At 42.2% G+C, this 15,954-nt stretch overlaps 1 protein-coding gene across 1 annotated transcript in view; it reads left to right on the top strand.

Moving 5' to 3' along the window:
* The window catches only part of cyfip2 (cytoplasmic FMR1 interacting protein 2), a 252,229-nt gene that overhangs the window by 80,793 nt on the left and 155,482 nt on the right, over positions 1 to 15,954 (top strand). Inside the window, exons 6-9 of the mRNA XM_051934205.1 lie at positions 203 to 384; positions 2,951 to 3,047; positions 9,606 to 9,734; positions 15,710 to 15,814. Coding sequence (XP_051790165.1) covers positions 203 to 384; positions 2,951 to 3,047; positions 9,606 to 9,734; positions 15,710 to 15,814 — 513 coding nt within the window. The remainder of the gene's footprint in view (positions 1 to 202; positions 385 to 2,950; positions 3,048 to 9,605; positions 9,735 to 15,709; positions 15,815 to 15,954) is intronic.

Genomic DNA, 15,954 nt, shown 5'->3' with positions numbered 1-15,954 from the left:
GGAGGTCCTCGGATGCACATGCATGACAATCCACACACACACACACTTCATGGCCATGTTTAGTTTATAAAATACCCGTTTAAGTGTTGCAAGAGTTCCACACCCTTACACCTCTAAATTTCATAATAGAATTTCATGCTTAGGCTGATGTAGATACCTAAACTGAACCTGTTGTTTTATTCCCAATTTTTTCTTTTTATAGCGCAAAGCAATTGAGCGATTCTGCAGTGAGGTGAAACGCTTGTGCCATGCTGAAAGGAGAAAGGACTTTGTGTCAGAAGCTTATCTTTTAACGCTGGGGAAGTTCATTAACATGTTTGCTGTACTTGATGAGCTGAAAAACATGAAATGCAGTGTAAAAAATGATCACTCGGCCTATAAAAGGTGAGCGTCATTAGTTGGAATGTGGTTAGATTTGGTAATCAAAGTAGATCTGCCGTTTTTTTTAAATTTCATTGTATTGTGTTTTTAGTCTTTCTGTTATGTCCACAATTGAGGTATTACGGATTAGTGTAATATTATAATAATGAGATGGGATGGGACAGACAGATTTCTAGTCATGAAACAGATAGGGGGTCTACAATACTGGGAAGGCAGTCAGGAAAACAGCTGAAGAAGCGGATAACGGAAAATACAGAAATCTGAGTCAACGGGAACACAGCATGAAGTCCTAGCACTACAGTCTTCATGCAAGTGATTTTTAGCTTCCACCAACACTACCGAAAGGAGTTCTACAATAAGACAAGTCCAAACTTTGCACTTGCTTCATAGCCAATGGCGTCAGGAGAGGATCAAACTCTTGTACCTTGGAAGCATCACCTTCAGAAAATGAAAGAGTGGTTGGATGGATAGTTGACATTGGGCAGTGAAGCAGGCATGGAAAGAGGTAAAATCTGAATGGGAAGAGAATTTGAAAACATAAAAGACACAGAATGAAACAGGCATTTGTTACTACAAATGTTTGTGATGCGCCATCTGTTGGAATGAAACATGCAGTTTATTTTATTACTACATGCATTACAAAGTAACATTCCAATAGGTGGTACACTGCAAACTTTAATGCTGAGGTCTATTCCTTAGAAACATCGCCTTCAGAAAATGAATGAATGGATAGTTTACATTGGGCAGTGAAACAGGTGTGAAAAGCGGTAAAATCTGGATGAGAAGAAAATTTTAAAACATAAGAGAGACGCAGAAACGAAAGGAAACAGGCATTTATTACTACAAATGTTTGTGACGCGCCATCTGCTGGAGTGACACCTGCAATTCATTTTATTACGACACGCATTACAAAATACATTCCTATACATGGTGCACTGCAAACTTTAACGCTGAGGTCTATATCGTGGAAACATCCATATTACTAACCGAGAATGGTAAACCGGATGGCATGGACGCAGGTACACGGCAATAGGACCATGAGACGTACTATGCAGGCGCGTACAGCGCACATCTCATACACCGCAAGCGAAGTCGTATCCACCGCGCACGAAGGTGTCACGGCCCAAAAACGAAAGAGCTCAACTGACGTGAATGAGAAATGAAGCAACAACTTGCCCATAGCTAACGACTACCGACACGGCCACACAAAAAAGAGGATTCTGCGCTGCAGCCCAGATTCAAATGGAAGAGGCTACGGAGGCCCCACAGGTCCACACACCGCCATATTGTGAGTGGCGCTACTGTGGAGTGAAGGCGCAGGTGTCACCGCCATATTGTGAGTGGCACTACTGCGGAGTGAAGTTAGGAATAATGTGCTGCTTGGGATAGTACAAACCGCTGAACGCGTTACACCAAATTCAAACACAATACAGCTCAACAATACAAACACGAGCCCACCTGGATAAGATCAATGAACGCAGGCCCCTACAACGCGCGTCTGAAACTGCGGAAGCAAAGCAGGCACGGGTTCAAAACGAACGAGCTCGACTGATGGATATACAAACACGTGCCCGCATGGATACAATCAATGAACGCAGGCACCTACAACGCGCGTCTGAAATGCTGCGGGCAAAGCGGGCACGGCTCCAAAACGAACGAGCTCGACTAATGTATTTCAGGATATCCAACGCCGGGGGTAGGCGAGCGAAGCGAGCAGGGGGCAGAGCCCCCTTGTAACATTCAGAAAATGAATGACTAGATGGATAGTTGACATTAGGCAATGAAGCAGGTGTGGAAAGAGGTAAAATCTGAATGAGAAGAGAATTTGAAAGTATAAAAGACGCAGAATGAAACAGGATTTTGTTACTACAAATGTTTGTGATGCGCCATCTGTTGGAATGACAGATGCAATTCATTTAATTACTACATGCATTACACAATACATTCCAATAGGTGGTGCCCTGGAAACTTTAATGCTGAGGTCTATGTGTTGGAAACATTACCTTCAGATAAATGAATGAATGGATGGGTAGTTGACCTTGGACAGTGAAGTGGGTGTGAAAGAGGGAAAATCTGGATGAAAAGAGAATTGGAAGAAAACAGGCATTTATTACTACAAATGTTTGTGATGAGCCATCTGTTGGAATGATAGATGCAATTCATTTTATTACTACATGCATTACAAAACGAACTCCCAAAGATGGTGCACTGTAAACTTTAACGCTGAAATATACGTTGATTACTTAGATTTAGCCCCATTTTAGATGGGTAGCATAGCTAGTTCTTATATAAAACTGGACATTTTTAACTTTCTGTTGTGAAGGGTGGCCACGGCCATTACCTGATTGGGATGCCAGTTGGATGGAAGGACCTGGGGAGAGAGCATCGGCAGGGCATCTTCCCCGGGATGCTAGAGTGCAGCCCTCCTGGGCGGCTGTGTCACCATGGTCCACACTGTTTTGGGTGAAATTCACCAGTAACAACTTTTCTGTCACATAAATGGTACTGACATTCAGCAGTCCACATCTTACCTGTATAAGCTGTAAAATAATAACTCTTTCTGTTGTAGAGCTGCACAGTTTTTACGGAAAATGGCCGATCCTCAGTCAATTCAGGAATCACAAAATCTCTCGATGTTTTTGGCAAATCACAACAGAATTACCCAGGTGAGTGCTGTGCGGAATGAAAGCGTTAGAATGAAAGATTTCATTGTGTTTGAAATACTGCTCTTTTTGCATTAGTTGAGTATTTAAGACATAATATGTTCAAACTGGTAAATATAATAGGCATGTACAGTGCATCCAGAAAGTATTCCCAGCGCATCAATTTTTCCACATTTTGTTATGTTACAGCCTTATTCCAAAATGGATTAAATTCTTTTTTTTCCTCAGAATTTTACACACAACACCCCATAATGACAACGTGAAAAAAGTTTACTTGAGGTTTTTGCAAATTTATTAAAATTTGGCTGGGCCACTCAAGGACATTCACAGAGTTGTCCTGAAGCCACTCCTTTGATATCTTGGCTGTGTGCTTAGGGTCGTTGTCCTGCTGAAAGATGAACCGTCGCCCCAGTCTGAGGTCAAGAGCGCTCTAGAGCAGGTTTTCATCCAGGATGTCTCTGTACATTGCTGCAGTCATCTTTCCCTTTATCCTGACTAGTCTCCCTGTCCCTGCCGCTGAAAATCATCCCCACAGCATGATGCTGCCACCATCATGCTTCACTGTAGGGATGGTATTGACCTGGTGATGAGCGGTGCCTGGTTTCCTCCAAACGTGACGTCTGGCATTCGCACCAAAGAATTCAATCTTTGTCTCATCAAACCAGAGAATTTTCTTTCTCATGGTCTGAGAGTCCTTCAGGTGCCTTTTGGCAAACTCCAGGTGGGCTGCCATGTGCCTTTTACTAAGGAGTGGCTTCCGTCTGGCCACTCTACCATACAGGCCTGATTGGTGGATTGCTGCAGAGATGGTTGTCCTTCTGGAAGGTTCTCCTCTCTCCACAGAGGACCTCTGGAGCTCTGACAGAGTGACCATTGGGTTCTTGGTCACCTCCCTGACTAAGGCTCTTCTCCCCCGATCGCTCAGTTTACATGGCCGGCCAGCTCTAGGAAGAGTCCTGGTGGTTTCGAACTTCTTCCACTTACGGATGATGGAGGCCACTGTGCTCATTGGGACCTTCAAAGCAGCAGAAATTTTTCTGTAACCTTCCTCAGATTTGTGCCTCGAGACAATTCTGTCTCGGAGGTCTACAGACAATCCCTTTGACTTCATGCTTGGTTTGTGCTCTGACATGAACTGTCAACTGTGGGACCTTATATAGACAGGTGTGTGCCTTTCCAAATCAGGTCCAGTCAACTGAATTTACCACAGGTGGACTCCAATGAAGCTGCAGAAACATCTCAAGGATGATTAGGGGAAACAGGAGGCACCTGAGCTCAATTTCGAGCTTCATGGCAAAGGCTGTGAATACTTATGGACATGTGCTTTCTCAATTTTTGCATTTTTAATAAATTTGCAAAAACCTCAAGTAAACTTTTTTCATGTCATTATGGGGTGTTGTGTGTAGAATTCTGAGGAAAAAAATGAATTTAATCCGTTTTGGAATAAGGCTGTAACATAACAAAATGTGGAAAAAGTGATGTGCTGTGAATACTTTCCGGATGCACTGTATGTTATTTAAATATCATAATACTCCATAGTAAGACTTTATTGTGTTTGACACTAGAATCCCTGAAGTCTATGAAAAAAGTCGTAATCCCGGGCCACCTTAAAGCGTAAAGTCACAAGTAGACTGCAGAGCTTCCTGTGTTTGACATACTGACAAAGTACATGTGCATGACATAAGTAAATAGAGGTAAACAATTCAATGTGGCTTTTATGTAAGTAACATATAAATGTTTTTCATATAAAGACCATCAAAAAACATAATCATAAACAGAACTTTGCACAACACCTTGGCCCTGCTGTTTTGTTGAACGACATGCGTGTGGGACAGACTGACTGGCAGGATGATGCCCGACCTGCTGCTGCATCCAAACGGTGCCACCTTTCACCTTTACGCCTGGTACAGCTGCATTGTTCTTATGTGTGAGTGGACGTTTCTTGCAGGGAGGGCTTCTGTTCTCTTTCTCCAATGTAGAACCCTCATCCTCATCTGAGTTCACCTCTGTTATAGCACGTCTTTATTTGAAAACTAACAGTGTCAGATCGGGGGGAGCGTGAACATGACTGGAAAAATAAAATTGAATAATAAAAAAAAAAATGCTAACCTTTACAAGTACCGTAAATTGTTACGGACTCAAATCAAATGTTTTTATTGTATGGTATTGTATGAGGAAGTCGGGAGTGGCAGAGAAGTATGTAAGAGTTGTAGAGGATATGTACGAGGAAAGTGTGACAGTGGTGAGGTCTGCGGTAGGAGTGACGGAGGTGGGATTACATCAGGGATCGGCTCTGAGCCCTTTCTTATTTGTAATGGTGATGGACAGGTTGACAGATGAGATTAGACAGGAGTCCCCGTGGACTGTGATGTTTGCTGATGACACTGTGATCTGTAGTGAGAGTAGGGAGCAGGTTGAGGAGACCCTAGAGAGGTGGAGATATGAGAGGAGAGGAATGAAGGTCAGTAGGACCACCAAGACAGAATACATGTGTGAATGAGAGGGAGGTCAGTGGAATAGTGAGGATGCAGGGAGTAGAGTTGGTGAAGGTGGATGAGTTTAAATACTTGGGATCAACAGTACAGAGTAATGGGGAGTGTGGAAGAGAAGTGAAGAAGAGAGTGCAGGCAGGGTGGAGTAGGTGAAGAAGAGTGTCAGGAGTGATTTGTGATAGATGGGCATCAGCAAGAGTGACAGAGAAGGTCTACAGCAGTGGTCCCCAACCTTTTTGACAGCAAGGACCACTTTATTAGATGCAAATTTTTCCACGGACCGGTTTTTGTGCAGTTTTATACACAATTTACGTAACATTTCTATTATTATTAAGTTATTAAGCAGTTCGCATACGTTTGCAACCCGAGATTTTTCTTCTTTTTTTGCATATAACAAAGACATATGCTTTGCATTTGTCATTCCAACAGATTGCACATCACAAACATCAACACTGCTATCTTTTTTTCGTGTCTGCCGTTTCTATAGGAGGGTGACAATGACTTAAATTCCAATGGATGTTTTTCAAATGTTGACAAGCAATAAGCAAAAGGTATCACTGAAAACCACAGAAAACAAAAACAGCAAAAAAAAAATTTTTTTTTACATTGTTTCTGTTTGGGGATCGTTGTGCAAATGTGCACAACTAGCTGCGACCACAGATCTAACTGCTCTGTGGATGATTCATTCAAGCATTTCAAGGTCACTTCGTTGTAATGAAAGCATCTGCTGAATGTACTTCGTAGTAACGCGATTTCTATAGACTCGTGTCATATGGGGAAACTGTCAGGACCATAAAAATACTTTGTTGTAATAATCTCTCACCTCGGTTTCTCTCCTCTCCCTGTGCCGCTGCAAAGCCCTGCCCGCCAAGCATTCTGAAAAGTCTGAGTGAGTCTCCATTGCCGGCAGTTCTCTCGCGGCCCGGCTGTCAGACGGCTGCGGCCCGGTAGTGGGCCGCGGACTGGGAGTTGAGGACCCCTGGTATACAGGACGGTAGTGAGACCAGCTATGTTATATGGGTTGGAGACAGTGGCACTGACCAGAAAGCAGGAGACAGAGCTGGAGGTGGCAGAGTTAAAGATGCTAAGATTTGCATTGGGTGTGACGAGGATGGACAGGATTAGAAATGAGAACATTAGAGGGTCAGCTCAAGTGGGACGGTTGGGAGACAAAGTCAGAGAGGCGAGATCGTGTTGGTTTGGACAGAGGAGAGATGAGGGGTATATTGGGAGAAGGGTGCTAATGATAGAGCTGTCAGGTAAGGGGAACAGAGAAAGGCCTAAGAGAAGATTTATGGATGTGGTGAGAGACGACATGCAGGTGATGAGTGTAACAGAACAAGATGGAGAGGACAGAAAGATATGGAAGAAGATGATCCGCTGTGGCAACCCCTAACAGGAGCAGCCGATAGAAGAAGAAGATTGTCTACTCTTATATACTTTTATCTAAGGCACCTATAGGCTTCTTGTAAAAGACATTTCATTGTACTATCCAGTGACAATAAATATATCTTACATCTTTTATACAAGGAAAGGAGTTGAGATGTCAGCGTTTCACCATCATTTGGCTAATTCCGGTAGCAGAGCTATCTCCAAGTTGCTTCTTAACAGGATATTCATGTGAAAGTTCCCACTGGGAAGCTCATATTTCACACCTGCTCTATGAATGCAGCATTGATAGATAGCAAGCAAGTGAACTCTGATTCTTAGCACGATGAGAAAAGTCACAAAATCAACCAGAATGTTCAGGCAAATTCTAGAAAGCAAAACCAGATCTAAATCCATTAAGGAGTTCTTTCATTTGCTCGCTAAGCAGAGCTAAGGTATGTGGCATGAGGCTAGAGCATGAGTGAGGAGCCAGATACAGAGGTGAGATGCTGGGTATATTGGGAGAAGGATGCTAAGGATAGAGCTGCCAGGGAAGAGGAAAAGAGGAAGGCCTAAGAGAAGGTTTATGGATGTGGTGAGAGAGGACATGCAGGTGATGGGTGTAACAGAGCAAGATGGAGAGGACAGAAAGATATGGAAGAAGATGATCCACTGTGGTGACCCCTAACGGGAGCAGCCAAAGAAGAAGTAACAATAAGAGAAGCTCACTACTCAAAATGGTAATTCTAGGAACCCGCGACGTCTTGATTATGAGTCAGCAGTTCTTACCGCTGCACCAGCCAAGCGGTCGAGTCAGCGTCGCAACCTAACCTGATTTCATTTTCTTCGGTTATATTCTTGAATAAAAGCGCATTTGTTTTGTTATACTTCTACCTTTTGTGAAAGTGTTTGATATTTGGACTTCGCACATTATAGACTTCATGTCAAAATTTTGTCATTAGTAGTATAACCTGAAAAAGGTTTCTGGTTTAGTTATGAGTTCAACATTTCTTGTCTCGCATTTCCTGTCATCCTACATTTACACAGATTGTTGTAGACCAGCATTTCTCAACCTTTAAGTATTTGCGACCCGAGTTTTCATAACAGTTTTAATCGTGCCCCCCTAAGGTTTTTTTGAAAGGAGCCCACTAATACCAATTTGTTCTTTTTTAATTAATGATATATCACAGATGCATATTTTATTATACCTACTTAACTTTTATCGACATTTATCTAACTCTATATTTATTTTTCTAGTATCAGAATGCAGTTTAAGTTAATTTGCTTTGGTTTCAATAGATGTATTTTTCATATTTTTGATTCTTGTTTTCTTTTTTTCACATCTTCGCGCCCCCCTTTTTGTTACTTCACGCCCTCCCTAGGGGGGCCCGCCCCATAGATTGAGAACCACTGTTGTAGACACTGTGGAGAAAGAATTAGAGACAGCACACTCACAAAGATTTGGGGTGGTAGCCCCTGTGGAAGTTAGCCCGGACACAAACAGGCAGACACAGGATGTCCCGAAAACACACACATTTATTGTATAAAGTCCCGCACACAATACAGTGCCCCTGCACCAAACACCCTTTCAAAGTCTGGTCCTCTTTCTGGTCCTTCTTCCACCACCTCTACTCCTCTCCTCTGAGCTTTGCCTTCTCCCTCCCAACTCCGGCTCCTCTACTCGAGGGAGTTGGCCTCTTTTATAGTCACCCGGATTTGCTCCAGGTGCCCTATGACAGTCTCCCGGCGTCACTTCCTGGTATGGCGGAAGTGCCGCATGAGCACCCAGAAGCACTCCGGGTGTTCCTGGAATTCCTTCCGGGTGTGGCAGAAGTGCTGACATCCAGGGCTCCCCAGTCCTCCGGGCGCCCCCCTGTGGTGGCCATTAGCCCCAGTAGGGTTGAGCTTCCATACTCGGTTCCCGTGGCCCCCATACAGACCTGGGCAGCTGCCCTCTCGTGGCCCAGGGGAGGTGTAGTCCCTCTCCTGGTCCTACCAGGTGTCCTGGCCGGGCATAACCCCTAGCTGTCCATCACACCCTGTATAGTGTAAGGTCCAGAGCAGCCTTTCCAAGCTGATACATTCAAAAAGAATCGAACAGAGGACAACATTTTAGTAGGTGAATGGATTTTTATAGTGAGCTGGCAGGAAATTAGAAACAGAGGGAATGCTGGGAAAAGGCACAGCCAGAAATGATGTGGAATGTTGAAGCTGGAAGTGCAATCATCAGGTGAGGTTGGAAGTAATGGCTTTGTTATTGAGCGCGTGGAATCATTTGCCAGTCTTCAAAACGCTGCGTTTATTCTTCTGTTTTTCTGTTGAATGAGAGAGAGAGATATTATTGCCCTGTACGAAACCTTTGTGTTATCACGCTTCGTTGAGCCCGTCAGCTGCTCCCCAAGCACGCGCGTGTGACAACACGGACCACACATGAAATGCATGTGTTCCAAATAACGATATATTATTTACCCTCTACAATTCCAGACCTATCTCACACCCATTTAAACAGACTTGAGCTGCTTCGGGATAGCAGGCTGCTTGTGCTAATCGGCACATTTGCAAAACAAAAGACGCTGATGAGGAGGTGCGAAGGAATTTAAGGTGCCCTGGGATTACGAATATTTTCATAGGCTTCAGGGATTCTAGTGTTAAAATAAAATGTAATAACGATGGTAACACCGTCTGGTTGCCTTTCTTGCAGTGCCTACATCAGCAGTTGGAAGTAATCCCTGGATATGAAGAGCTGTTGGCAGACATCGTAAACATCTGTGTGGATTACTATGAAAATAAGATGTATCTGACTCCTAGTGAGAAGCATATGCTCTTAAAGGTAGGCCTGGGTTTGTGAAGAAAAAATTAAAGCCGACAAGATGATTTTGTTTGTTTTGCATTTGTAATTTAAAGGGAGCCTGGCACATTGATTAATATCTGCCTTCTGGTTCTAAAGCATGTGTGTAGTTTGACATTTTATCCCAGAAAAATCTCATGGTTGTAGTATTTTAATTTTGCTCATTGGCCAACAAATTTTATGGAAAATTTTGTTTCCTCTACAGTCCTTGGTGAAACCAATAGATTTTTACACACCAAACACAAATATGTATTTTTAATTTTTCAAGAAAACTGCAGTTACGTCTCCAGCGGTATAGGCCTACGCTACAATATTGCATTGTAAGCGACACGAGAGAAAACTCGAAATGTTTTGCTGCAGATTTTCATTTGTCATCACTGATGCTTCGCGTCGCAGTGCCCAACAATAGTTTCCCAGCATAGACGGACTCCGCTTTCCCTGGTAGCGTTTCTCCGTGTTGGCAATGTCTTGGTGAAACCTTTCACAATGTTCAGCACTGACCGAGCCAAGGTTGGCTGGGAAGAAGTCTAAGTTGGAATGAAGAAAATATTTCTTCAATGACTATGATGATACACGTTGGCTTCACGCTCCCACTTCAGTTTAGGAGCCTCTTGAACCCGCAACCATTGGTAACGTAACCTGCGGATGGGCCAGTGGCAAGTGAGGACACATACACGGTCAACAAGACAGAAGGTGATGTTGGGAATGTACGATGATTATGTTGGAGCAGGCTGGCACAGCAGGGCGCCCTCACCCCCAATGAAGGCACCTGGAGACTTCAGAACTGACAGCAGAATTAAGCTTTAGTGTATGGTGGGCATACAGACTCACTTACAATGGAGCAGCGAGCAAACAACTAAAAGCAACTCTTACTTTTATTACATTTTTTATCACACAAGTGTGGACCACCAGGCTGGCACCACCACCTGAACCTGACACAATTTCAGGGCACACACGTTTTATTTTTTTTTTAATTTTTCCTTTTTTTTTATGAAGCGCCTACCCCGTTTCCCACAGGCACAACACAGTCCCAGCACAAACACGATACTTTTCCTTCCGTTTCTCTTTCTCCTTCACTCCTCCGATCAAGCTTTGTCTCCCTCCTCCCGACTCTGGCTCCCAGAGTAGTGGCTGCTGGCTCCTTTTATAAGGCACCTGGAAGTGCTCCAGGTGCTTGATGACTTATTTCCAGCAGCACTTCCGGGTCTGGCGGAAGAACTGCCCATAAGGGCTCAGCAGCTCCTGCTGCAGCAACCCCTGGCGACACCTGTGGATCCCAACTGGGCTGCATCAAACTCCAACTCCCGTGAAGACCTGTGGGAGTCTGAGGCACCAGGGGGGCTGCCATCTAGCACTCCAGGAGCCACACTTACTCCCCTGGTCCAACCAGCATAGAGGCGTCCCAGCCAGGCAAGGACCTCAGGCGCACGCTACACAAGTCATTATTCATCCCCATCTGATTCCTCACTATTTCACTGCTAAGGTTCTGCCCTTAATTAATCTACCATTATCTCCCGGCTGGGTGGGTGTCAAACTCTTTGCTGTCCATCATATATGTCTGACAGCCTCTACCTGCACCCCCCTTCTTTCTCAGCTCTCACCAGTCATTTACAACCCAAGAGTTTACATTCCCCTTCTTATCAAGGGGCCCATCTCTTCTCAGCTCTCCTGCATGTCCAGACTTTAACTGGAGAGATAATGGTGGTCTGTGGCTTACACAGGATAGTAAAAATAGATAGGTATTAACTCCTAACTCGTACATCTTAATCCTTTATAAAACTAGGGGGCTCCCCTGCTCGCTTCACTCGCCAACCCCCCATGTGCTATGTGCCAGCCACTTTATGTCACTGCTGCTCGTGTCTGTGGATTTCACTTTTAACCAAACAGCAAATCTTTTAATTCTTGTGGATACGCCTCTTCATTGGGAAGAAACACTACTTTTTCCTTCCCTGATGGCAACACCAATTAGACGATCTACAAGTCTCTGACTTAAAGTTTAAATCCGAACAACATATTCGATCTCTTTTAGCTGTTCCGTTATTTCACCGAGTAATAATTTCCGTTTGTGCTAATGCGATCTTTACTATCCTTTTTTTGGAGACTTTTGATTTTCATACTTCCATTATCTCTAACATGCTCTGCATGTGTATCGCGCCAACGTTTTTGGAATCTTTTAATTCTCGCAGATACGCCTCTTCATTGGGAAGAAACGCTACTATTTTTTTTCCCTGATAGCAACACGAATTAGACGATCTACAAATCTCTGACTTAAAGTTTAAATCCGAACAATATATTCAGTCTATTTTTTTGATGTTCCGTTATTTCACTGAGTAATAATTTCCAGTTGTTTGCGCTAATGTGATCTTTACTATCATTTTTTTGAGACTTTCGAATTCGTACTTTCATAATCTTTAACCTGCTCTGCATGTGTAATGCGCCAATGTTTTTGAATTTTGTACGTTCTGCTTTGTCTTCTACACTTTGTCTTTTATTTCCGGCCCCAAGCACACAATTTAGAATCACCAATGCACCTAACCTGCATGTCTTTGGACTGTGGGAGGAAACCCACGCAGACACGGGGAGAACATGCAGACTCCACACAGGGAGGACCCAGGAAGCGAACCCAGGTCTCCTAACTGCGAGGCAGCAGCGCCACCCACTGTGCCACCTTGCCACCCAGTTTGGACTCTGCCCCACCAAAATTGTTTTGATGTGTTTATTTTGAAAACAAACCAGAAGACGATACCAGAAACACGTTAAAGCATACTGTATTTATGTCAATTTACCTCAATATAAAAGTAAGGTCAGCGTGCCGAAAAATGTTGGAGGCACTGCTTTTGCGCTTGTACTGCACATCCATCTCTCTTTGTAAGAATCAACAGTAGTCTCCCATCATGCTCTGAGTGAATTTTCCCTGATATCAGTTTTCCATCACCTTTATATCTTGATGATATCTTTCCCCGTGCTCAACTCTGACATCGCTTAGATTTGTTGGAAAAAAGTCGTGATGAGAATGTAAAAAATGCGTCTTCAGTGACATTCGGGCTCCCGTAAGCTGATACACTTTCAGCAGGTTCTCTGTGACTGTCAAGAAAATTCTGGACAACCCTCACAAATGGTGGTGCTGATTCAGTGGGCTTCAGTTTCCTTTTGAACTCCTCGTCAAGCATCAGTTCACGGATTTCAGGGCCATCAAAAACACCTTCCTTAATTTTGGCTTCACTTTTCTCGAAACCAAACTTATTTCTTAAATGCTGAAACGTATCGCCTTTACTGTCCAGTCACCCTAGACGTCCAAGCCCTGGAACATCAGAACTAAAAAACGGGACGTGCTGCTGGACGAAAAAGGTTTTCAGATTTGGAGTCAGCAAGTGAAATTTGTGAAAGTAAAGGTGAAAGAATCCCAGTAGCAAAATGCTTGTTGACCCATAGATAGATAGATATATATAGAGAGAGAGAGAGAGAGAGAGAGAGAGAGAGAGAGAGAGAGAGAGAGAGAGAGAGAGAGAGAGAGAGAGAGAGAGAGAGAGAGAGAGAGAGAGAGAGAGAGAGAGAGAGAGAGAGAGAGAGAGAGAGAGAGAGAGAGAGAGAGAGAGAGAGAGAGAGAGAGAGAGACTTTATTAATCCCAAGGGGAAATGCACATATTCCAGCAGCAGCATACTGATAAAGAAACAATATTAAATTAAAGAGTGATAACAATGCAGGTATAACAGACAATAGCTTTGTATAACTTTAACGTTTAAACCCCCCCCCCCCCCCCCCCCCGGGTGGAACTGAAGAGTCACATAGACTGGGGGAAGAACGATCTCCTCAGTCTGTCAGTGGAGCAGGACGGTGACAGCAGTCTGTCGCTGAAGCTGCTCCTCTGTCTGGAGATGATCCTGTTTAGTGGATGCAGTGGATTCTCCATGATTGACAGGAGTCTGCTCAGCGCCCGTCGCTCCGCCACAAATGTCAAACTGTCCAGCTCCATGTTATTGAAAGAATATGAATTATATTGAATAGTTTTTAATATTATGTACACATTTATATTTCCATGATACAAAAACTTTGCATGGTTGGTTAAATAAAATACTACTTTCGGTTGAGTAATTTTTCTCAAATTTGTTGTCTGTTTGCTTTTTATGATTATAAATATCTGTACAAAATTTGATCATCTCTATCTGTAATTATAGCCATAGTTTACTTGAAAATTTGCGAAAGTATTTAGTTAAAGTATCACTACTAGTTGCTAGAAGTGGCCCAAAAGTTGATGGGATTCCTTATTTTTGATTTAAAGCAGGTGAACAAAATTTCAGTGACCGGGCAAAACGTTTTTGAGTTGTCAAATAAGCTCACAGTCCTTCTTTCTTTTCATTTTCTCTCTCTTTTCTTTCTCTTCTACTGCCACCTTCACTCCTCTCCCGCAAGCTCTGTCCTCCGCCTTCCGACTCCAGCGGCCCCTTTTATAGTTCACCCGGAAGTGCTCCAGGTGCTCCCTGATGACCTTCCTGCAGCACTTCCTGGTGTGGCGGAAGCACTCCGGGTGCATTTGGTTCCTGTTCTGGCTTTTTTTTTAAATTTTGGGGTATTTAGTTTTTCTACTGTTGGAGGTTACCCCTAAATATTCCATCCATCCATCCATTATCCAACCCGCTATATCCTAACTACAGGGTCACAGGGGTCTGCTAGAGCCAATCCCAGCCAACACAGGGTGCAAGGCAGGAAACAAACCACGGGCAGGGTGCCAGCCCACCGCAGTCATCAAAATCTCAAGGTTTAATTTTTTCACGATTGCTATACTTCCTCTGTACTACGTATACGAAAAAGTAAAGAGATGGACCGATTTAAAATTAAAAAATCACGTGACACACACCTATCTTGATGTAATGCTTCATGTTATAGTTTTGAGAAGCAGACAGGTCAGACTCTTCCCTTTGTTTTTTGGCTTCAGATTGAATTTTTAAATAATAAATAATATAACTTGGGTTCTTTAAACTCTACTCAAGAAAGAAAGAAAGAAAGAAAGAAAGAAAGAAAGAAAGAAAGAAAGAAAGAAAGAAAGAAAGAAAGAAAGAAAGAAAGAAAGAAAGAAAGAAAGAAAGAAAGAAAGAAAGAAAGAAAGAAAGAAAGAGAATTGTATTTTTAAATAATAAATAATATAACTTGAGTTCTTCAAACTCTACTCAAGAAAGAAAGAAAGAAAGAAAGAAAGAAAGAAAGAAAGAAAGAAAGAAAGAAAGAAAGAAAGAAAGAAAGAAAGAAAGAGAATTGTATTTTTAAATAATAAATAATATAACTTAAGTTCTTCAAACTCTACTCAAGAAAGAAAGAAAGAAAGAAAGAGAAAGAAAAAGAGAATTGTATTTTTAAATAATAAAAAATATAACTTGAGTTCTTCAAACTCTACTCAAGAAAGAAAGAAAGAAAGAGAATTGTATTTTTAAATAATAAATAATATAGTTCTTCAAACTCTACTCAAGAAAGAAAGAAAGAAAGAAAGAAAGAAAGAAAGAGAATTGTATTTTTAAATAATAAATAATTTGAGTTCTTCAAACTCTACTCAATAAAGAAAGAAAGAAAGAAAGAAAGAAAGAAAGAAAGAAAGAAAGAAAGAAAGAAAGAAAGAGAATTGTATTTTTAAATAATAAATAATATAACTTGAGTTCTTCAAACTTTACTCAACAAAGAAAGAAAGAAAGAAAGAAAGAAAGAAAGAAAGAAAGAAAGAAAGAGAAAGAAAGAAAGAAAGAAAGAAAGAAAGAAAGAAAGAAAGAAAGAAAGAAAGAGAATTGTATTTTTAAATAATAAATAATGTAACCTGAGTTCTTCAAACTCTACTCAACTAAGAAAGAAAGAAAGAAAGAGAGAGAGAGAGAGGAAGGAAGGAAGGAAGGAAGGAAGGAAGGAAGGAAGGAAGGAAGGAAGGAAGGAAGGAAGGAAAATAAATAACCAAATGTCTCTTATTTTTATTTAGGTGATGGGATTTGGTCTGTACTTGATGGATGGAAATGTGAGCAACATTTATAAACTGGATGCCAAAAAGAGGATCAACCTTAGTAAAATTGACAAGTTTTTCAAGGTAATTTCAGAAAAATGTATTTTGCTGATTCAAGATAGGAAATGTTATTAAAAGGAGAAGTTTGATATTTTTCAAATCAAAGTTATTTGCCCTCAAACATATGTTTACCACTAGGGGGCGCCACTGAGCCCCAACCCATA

The sequence above is a fragment of the Erpetoichthys calabaricus genome, chromosome 11, assembly GCF_900747795.2.
Source record: "Erpetoichthys calabaricus chromosome 11, fErpCal1.3, whole genome shotgun sequence".
NCBI lineage: Eukaryota > Metazoa > Chordata > Cladistia > Polypteriformes > Polypteridae > Erpetoichthys > Erpetoichthys calabaricus.
The sequence above is the reverse complement of the archived record's forward strand: the minus strand, read 5'-3'. Positions and strand labels throughout refer to the sequence as shown.